Here is an 8,282-nt window from a genome sequence, read left to right as displayed (position 1 = left end):
AAAGATCTAACTCAAAACTAAAATTGAATCTAACTATGTCTGAATAAAAGCCTCTAACTAACTAGAGATGTTGGGACATGCCCCATAGCTACCTCTATCAAAACTAATAATAAAAAGACTGAAAAATGAAAGAAAACATGTCTATCATCCTCGAAGAATGAGGACTCACCACTGATACTGCTAAATTGGAGATCGGGAACCGATCTATTTGTGATATGAATGGTGAGGACCTAAACCTACATCACGAGGAGATGTAGCGCAGAGTATGCATTAGTACTTGAAAGGTATTGAGCATGAAAGATAGGATAAAACTGAACAACAATAAATAACTTAAATAAAGCATGTTGAGCAATGATATAAGATGAACATAATGAATATACTTAACATACTAAACATTAACAAAACTGAGTGCAACAACCTGTCGCATAAAAAGAAAATGCATAAATGCATATATAGTTGGAATCTTAATAGGGCAGGCATTAATATGAAAAGGTTGACTTTCCAGCTGGGACATCAAAGTACATAACACGCTGAAACTTAATACTGAGATATAACTGGTAACCTTGTCAATGCACAAGAATCTAACTTTGGAGCTACTAATAACTGACATAAAACCGCGTGAGCTAAATGTGAATTCTGATGTATCGCCCAATCGATAGGACCCAATATACCTTGCAAGGGGTATAAAGGCATAACTGGAGTAATCACTAAATGTGTTTCCCACAGAGGGGACTTAACCTACGGGGGCACGTAGTTCTGGGACTATGAGGGTGACTGACCCTAGTCCACTTGATATTAAGCCTACTCCTAACTAGAATGTATAAAATACAACATAACTGCAATAACTGGATAGCTCGAAATTCTGATATGCTAGCTGAAAATGCAACATTAAGTACTGATAATGAAACATTTATAAACGGATACATGTATATTTGTATAAACTGACCTAGCAAGTGTAATTCATGAACTAAACAAATCTACACAACTAGGGTTCTGAGTTTCATGCAATAAGCTAAGCAACAATTCCTCAAAAAACATGATTATATGATTAGGATTAGTCTAACAGCTAAATCACAACACTTGTCTAAAGTTCAAGAAACCCTAGGTCTAAACATGATATAGAGAATCAAGAATCTGACTGAATTCTAGGGACCCAATGGGTGAAAGGAACCCACTAGTGAAATCCTAGATACCTGGTGACGAATTCCACGGAGAAATCTTTTGATTTCGGGGATGGAAATGGAGGAAACCATGCTGCGTTCTTGGAGCAGGTTCGTCGACTCTTTTCTCCTTTTTGCTCTAATTTTTCTGAGTTTTTGGTCAATGACTTGACTAGGGTAAGTTATAATTAAGTTACTAGGCTAAAACTGACCAAAATGACATATTTTAAGGGTTAAATGAAGTTTAGGTGTCCAACGCATAGGGAAAAGACCAAAATGACCTAGACTTAAAAGTTACCAAAGCCACCGACAGACCATGTATTGATCGACGGTCCGTCCTGGTCAACCGTCGTTCAGCTTCAGAGGAGAGGTGTTAAGGATCTCGATCCATGGACCAGGACCACGACCCGTGGTCTGACCTACATTTCGTAGGTCCGACCGTGGGTCAACCCTTAACTAAACTTTCTGGAGTTTCTGGGGAAGGGCTGCAGGTGGACAACCACGGATCCCACCTGCGATCCGTAGGTTGCCCCGTTGGTGGCACCTGCAACTTCTAAATTTTCTGCATTTTTGGTTTTCTAGAATATGAGATGTTACAAATAGAGATAGGTTACGTATCGGGGAAAAGGTCAATACCGAAGTCTATTTCCCTTTCGGGAAGAATACCGGATAAATCATCAGGGAACACTTCTGGAAACTCATTAACAATGGGGACCGACTCAAGAGTAAGGGTTTCAGAATCTACATCCCTCACGATAAATGCAACCCTTAGCAATCATCTTTCTAGCTTTTAAACAAGAGACAAACTGACCCTTAGGCATAGAATTTCCCCCTTTCCGATCTAGGCTAGGCTCATTTGGAAACTGAAACTTGACTACACGAGTTTTACAATCAATAGAAGAATAACATGAGTGCAGCGAATCCATACAAAGAATCACATCGAAATCTAGCATATCAAGTTGTTCCAAATCAACCAGAGTAACTCTATGGGACAAGGAAACAGGACATCTTCTATAGATCATGTTAGCCACAATAGAATCACCAACAGAAGTAGAGACATGAAAGGGATCTAACAACACGTCCGGAAGAACATCAAACCTCATCGCCACATATGGCATCACAAAAGACAAGGTAGCACCGAGATCAAGTAAAGTATAAAAATCAAGTTGGAAGACTTTCAACATACGGTAACCACATCGGCAGAACCCTCTTGCTCATGGCGAGTCTGAAGTGCATAAAATCGGTTTTGCTTGGGAGCATTTGAACCCAAACCACTTGGACCGGATGAAGGATTAGGTTTAGCCCTTCGGCTATTATCTCCTTCATTTTTAGCAACTGAAGGACAATCTCTTATCTTGTGGTCCATCTTACCATACCTAAAACAAACATTGGAACCCGCTAGACACTTGCCCTCATTCTTCCTTCCACACTTAGCACACATAGTCAATAGAGACCCACTATTATTTCCTCCTTGAGACTTAGGGTTTGACACCCTATCCTTGTTGAACTTAGAAGGAGCATTAGAGGAACCTTGACCGAAAACCTTTGTTGGAACCTAGAAGGACCATGTCCATCGGACCTTGAACGTGAGGAATTGTCATCATCGGTCTTAGCCCTCTTTATCTCCCTAGACCTTTCCTTAAGTTTCTCTTCTTCAATTTGTTGAGAATGAACCATAAGACAAGAAATATCCATATCATTAACAAGCATGGCGGTACGACACTCCTTAACAACCATTTCAGACATACCCGAAACGAACTTACTCATCTTTTCCCTAGGATCGGTAATCATAGTAGGAGCATATCGAGGCAATTATGTGTACTTCAAAGCATATTCTTCACACTCATGCTTCCTTGATGAAGATTAATGAATTCGGGCACTTTTTCCTTCCTCATGTCCAGGGAAAGAATCGATCGAGGAAAGGAACTTTGAACTTTTCCCAATCGAGAGGACCCACATCTTCCGGCCTCTCCTATTTCCATTGGTTGAACCAAATTTGAGAAACACCCTTAAGTTGATAAGCGGCCAACTCCTCCTTTTCCACTGGAGTCACTCCCATGATGATCCATACCTTATAGACCTCATCAATGAACTCTTGGGGATCCAACTCAACCATAGAACCATAAAATTCCAGGAGATTCATTCTAGTGAAGTCCCTCATTCTAGATGATGTCGTACCCACATTTGGGTTCACGGGATCCATAACTTCCCTATTGGCTTGGGTCGTCATTGCTTGAGCCAGACTTGAAAAGCAGCCCTAAACTACGCATTAGTCACTTGCTCGGCCAAAGGGTCGACCGGAGCTTAAGGATCTTAAGAAGGAGACTTTTTATTAGCATTATCTCCCGCATTCCTTCTAGCATAAGCACTTTGAGTAGCTATATCCTGAAGAGCATTCGATAAGGATTAGGAGAGAGATCTTATAGAGTTAAACTTTATCACTCGACTTTAGAATAAAGAAAGAAGTGTAGTTTCCAAATCATCTTGTTTCCTCTCATTCATAAGTAAGGCACGCTTCACACTCATGAACAAGACTCTACTCGACGTGGCATATGAGACTTCCTAGGACCATTCTAAATCTTGTGCTCTGATTACCAAGTTTGTCACATCCAAAGGTACTCCTTAGGTGTAATATGGAACATAGGACCCCGATAGGTGCCATACAAGCCACTTAGCATTCATAACATAAGAAATAGAACAAAAGAGATAAAGACCAATATTTCAATTCCAAAAGTTTTATAAAAGTAAAGCAGAAGTCTAAACACTTGTCTCATTAGCCATCTAGTACACCTAGCCCATACATTATGTACAAAACTAAAAGTAAGAAAGAAAACTGAAACAATGAACATACGTCCTTGAAGCATGAGGACTCACCAAAGCTCAGAAATATTTCAAGTCAACCTCTAGCAATGAAACTAGAGCCCTGACTGTCGGACTCTACATTTTGGGAAATGTAGGCAAAGGTATGTGTTAGTACAAAATAAGTACCTAGTATCATAGCCATGCATAAACTCATTTAAAACATGCTAAAATGGGACATTTTCATGAGTAAGCAATGATCAAGATAAAACATCAATCTTGAGAGTTAGAAGTCATAAGTCATAAAACATTATTAATGCAAGTGAACATCATATTAAAACATAGTTATGATACCTTACCTCACGATACCTTTTGAGGTAATCTTGGTTCATCATAACTTTGCTTGTTTTTTGGGAAAAAGCCTTAACCGACATATAAGACCATGCGAGCTATCAACATGGAATCTAGTGTATCCCACACCAAAAAGAGTTGTCCTACTTGCCACGGTAAGGACCATGAACTTCTAGTTATTGTGGATCCACTAGTTAATGTCTATCTAGACAATTCATATGTTGGCACATAGTTTATGGGACTTGGGTAATTGCCACTTGTCAACTCGATACTAAGATTAACTTCCGCAAAATAGTTCTTAATCCTATTCATCTTAGCTCTTAAAGTAACATGGTTAATCTCCTTTTGTCCTTAGATCACTTGACATAGGTAATCGCCTCTTTTCATTCAATAGAGAGCATGGGTGATCCTCTTGCCTCAACATTAGCTTAACTCATTAATCAATGGTTCATTTTAGGTTAGAAAGCCTTTCAACCTTAGGAACCCTTATTATGTGAGAAAACTTTCACAATCGTGCATTCATGTTTATATGAGAAATCTGTTCAACAACCCAATAACAATGATCATCATTGATACTTCATCCTTAAAACATTTACATAAATTCCATAAGAACATGCTTAATTTCATAATTTCGTCTTTCATAGTTTAAAACCCACATCCTATCATCATAACTTGGGAAAACATGGGAATTACATGGGTTCATGGGAAAAATAATCATAAAACCATAGAATTTCATCAATTTAATCATTTAAATCAATAATCAAGAGAACCCATCACATAGAAGAAAAACCCTAACTCAATTGAGGATTTCTATCTTTGAAAATAGAAGAATTTGGGAACTCCATGAATGGAAGGAATCCATGGATGAAAACTATCATACCTCAATGCCAATTGCTCAACTTCAGTGGAGGAATTAGAGACTTGACTTGAAACCCTAGGCTGAATGAGAGAATGATTTCAATTGGGCAAATTAAGGGATTAAAGCACTTATATAGGGGTTTTATTGAAGGTTAAAATGACATAGTATTAGGATAAAATAATTACAAAAAGACCCAAAAGTACCTAAGAAATAATTGTCGAACCTAGTCGAGGTGGGGACCTACGGTCTGTGCGTCCACCTACGGACCATCCTGTCCCTCCTAGTTTGGTTCAGAAACCAAGATTTTTGGACACCAAACGATGGGACCCACCTACGTGTTATGGTCCAATCAACGAGTCGTGGGTCACAACCGTGGTCCTTAACTTTTGACCTCAAAATCTCTCTAAGTCTGGAACTCACCTATGAAACCTATTTACAGCTCGTACATTGAACGACAGGCAGTCCTGGTGAACTGTCGAACAAGTACTGAAACTTAACATTTTAGAGAAATTGACTAGCTAATCCACGGACCTGACCTATGGTTTGTGGTTCATTCCACGGGCCGTGGTTGGCCTCTGTAGGAATGGCACCAGATTTTATGAAACTAAATTTCTACCCCTTTTGAATCTAAGGTGTTACACGATATGCCATCAATGATTATAGGCCACGATTTCAAAACTACTTCCATTAGTATTAGGGCATTTCTAGCATGAAGTCATTTTTCATTTTTATTATTTGTATGTCTGCTTCAGTTATTTGTTATATTATAGAATTCATTATCTGATTCTATTTCTATGTTATTATCTATTTCATTTTCTGATATTTCATATATGCAATCTTCACTTTCTAATTCATAATCTATGTATTCTATCTGCGTATATTTTTCATTTTTTTTTGGGAAAAGAAGAGTATAGGGCGGCGTAGGCGTACTATTTTGGGAAGGATTGAAAAGTCTTTGTTTAATTTTGGTCGTCTGATCGTTTGATCGGACGGTTAATAAAAATAAAGGGTTTTAAAATTATATATATATATATATATAATAGTAAAAGGATGAATTAATTAAGGCCGTTAGATTAGATCGTAGGGCGGAGATTGAAGCTAAAGAAGCACAATCCATGTGCTTCCTACGTGGCACGTGCGGATCGGCCGAATTAGGATGACTTGGATTGCCAAATTTTGCTCAAATTAAATCATTTAAATTATAACCTCTTCTTTGTTAAATAGCAATAATTTATTAAATTAAAAATAATTCTTTTGCAAGATCAACTTATTTGATAAAATTAGTCATTCTAAAAATGAAATTAGTATAAATTAGTAACTCATTAATTAATTAAGCTTTCCTAGTTTTGAAAAAATGTACAAAAAATATTTATTACGATAATAGAAATTATATTTAATTAGAAAAAATAAGTTAACCCTTAAGAACAATATTTATTTGACGTAAAACTTAAAGAAATGAGGAAGTAAGTAGTAATATTTATATAATATTTAATTTTTATAAAATATAATATTTATGAAATAAATTTATCAAATAAAATAAATAATTAAAAATATTTTCGTATTCCTACAAAAATTTCATAACATATACATATATTATTGTTATTATTATTATTAAAACTTTAGTTAAATAAATGTGAAGAGCCAAAATTGGGTGTCAACAACTATTGTTGTCACGACCCGAGCCTACACTCTGGACGTGGCAAGCACTCAAGAACCATTGTTGGTAGCCAAGCGAACCTTCATCCTAGCTGACTACAAGCGGAAGACTAACTCAAGAATACATAAGGATCAAATTGAAAGAAACATTTAAAAACATTTTACTGAATCTCAAAACTTTGTTGAATAAATTGAGTATGAAACAAAAGTTTTAAATAAAATATCTGAAAGTGAAAGACTCTCCAAAACTACCTATTTATGAATCCTCTACTATTAAGGAAGGATCTCGGGACAAGACCCACGACACCACAAAACTACTAACTGGAAAGTAACTGTGAAGTCCTCTAGAATACAAGGAGGCTCACCAAAGCTAACTGGAGTGTAGAGTGATCTCAACGAAGCATTTGTTGATAATCATGAAAGCCTATAGCTGCATCATAGAAGGATGCAGGTCAAATGACATCAGTACATGAAATGTACGAGTATTTAATACGATTGAGTAAACAAATAACTGAACTAAATGGTTGAAAGCAACTCAACTGAATCAATACATGAACATGAAGTGAAAACCATTTAAGCTTTAAAATAAAAAATACAATGAAAGCTATTGAAAATAATATACTTTACTTGTGAGGAGTTTCTCTAACCGACAACCATTACCATGAGTCTGGATATGATACAACGTCCCGCCGCACGTTGCAAGGGTCCATCCTATACCTTGTCGGGGGTAAATGATGATATCGTGACTATGAATCCAACTATATGCCTTCTTAGAAGCGGTGAGGAGTCGCATGAAGAATCAATGCTATCCTATCCTACGCTGGCTATGTAGTTTTATCGGACTTCTGAGTTATAAAACACTCTAACCCAACTCAGTGCTCAATACTACTCCCAAAATAATTAATATAACTTTGTGCTCAATTCACCCATTACAAAGAATGGACTTCTTACATTAATTGAAATACTTTTCAAAACATGAGACGTGTTTACCTTCTTGAAAACATGCACTTATGAACTTATCTTTCAAGTCCAATAATTAACATAGGTACATATGTATATATATATATAAAACAACATTAAAAACTCTTAAGTCTTTATGATATAAAACCTTTAAACTTTTAAAAAAACTCAGTTTAAAACTCAAGTGTTGGCTTTAAAAAGATTCTCAAAATTTATAACTCAATCCATAGGGTTCATGCGGAATTATGGACATGAACGACTCAACTTAAGAATGTTAATGCATAATATATATCAATTCAATAATTAGGAGTAGAATTTCAAAAACAAATAGGAAATCGAGAACTCAAAATTAACTCATCTCAAGATTACTTAAATCAGGGGGTAAAATTCTAGATTTCTCTTTTACTGATCTGAAAGTAGATGTAGGGCGTGAGGACGAACTAGTCCAACACTATGATAGCCTTATATACCTAAAAGAACAAGTTTATTGAAGAATC

General features: G+C 36.5%; 1 protein-coding gene across 1 annotated transcript; it reads right to left on the bottom strand.

The window, feature by feature from the left end:
• Window positions 1-2,337: 2,337 nt before the first annotated feature.
• LOC125821060 (uncharacterized) lies at window positions 2,338-2,897 on the bottom strand. Its single transcript, XM_049500479.1, has 2 exons — window positions 2,704-2,897; window positions 2,338-2,536 (listed from the first exon to the last, which is right to left on the bottom strand). Exons 1-2 carry the CDS (start codon window positions 2,895-2,897, stop codon window positions 2,338-2,340), a joined length of 393 nt encoding a protein of 130 aa, XP_049356436.1.
• Window positions 2,898-8,282: the final 5,385 nt, after the last annotated feature.

The sequence above is a fragment of the Solanum verrucosum genome, unplaced genomic scaffold, assembly GCF_900185275.1.
Source record: "Solanum verrucosum unplaced genomic scaffold, falcon-dt-bn FXZP01000050.1, whole genome shotgun sequence".
Taxonomy (NCBI): Eukaryota; Viridiplantae; Streptophyta; class Magnoliopsida; order Solanales; family Solanaceae; genus Solanum; species Solanum verrucosum.
The sequence above is the reverse complement of the archived record's forward strand: the minus strand, read 5'-3'. Positions and strand labels throughout refer to the sequence as shown.

Excerpts from the sequence above, each read along its gene's own strand:
- LOC125821060 (XM_049500479.1), bottom strand. The coding sequence starts at position 2,897 with ATGGTTGTTAAGGAGTGTCGTACCGCCATGCTTGTTAATGATATGGAT. Across the intron at positions 2,537-2,703 it reads CCTTCTAGGTTCCAACAAAG|GTATGGTAAGATGGACCACA; the intron begins GTTTTCGGTCAA and ends TGTTTGTTTTAG.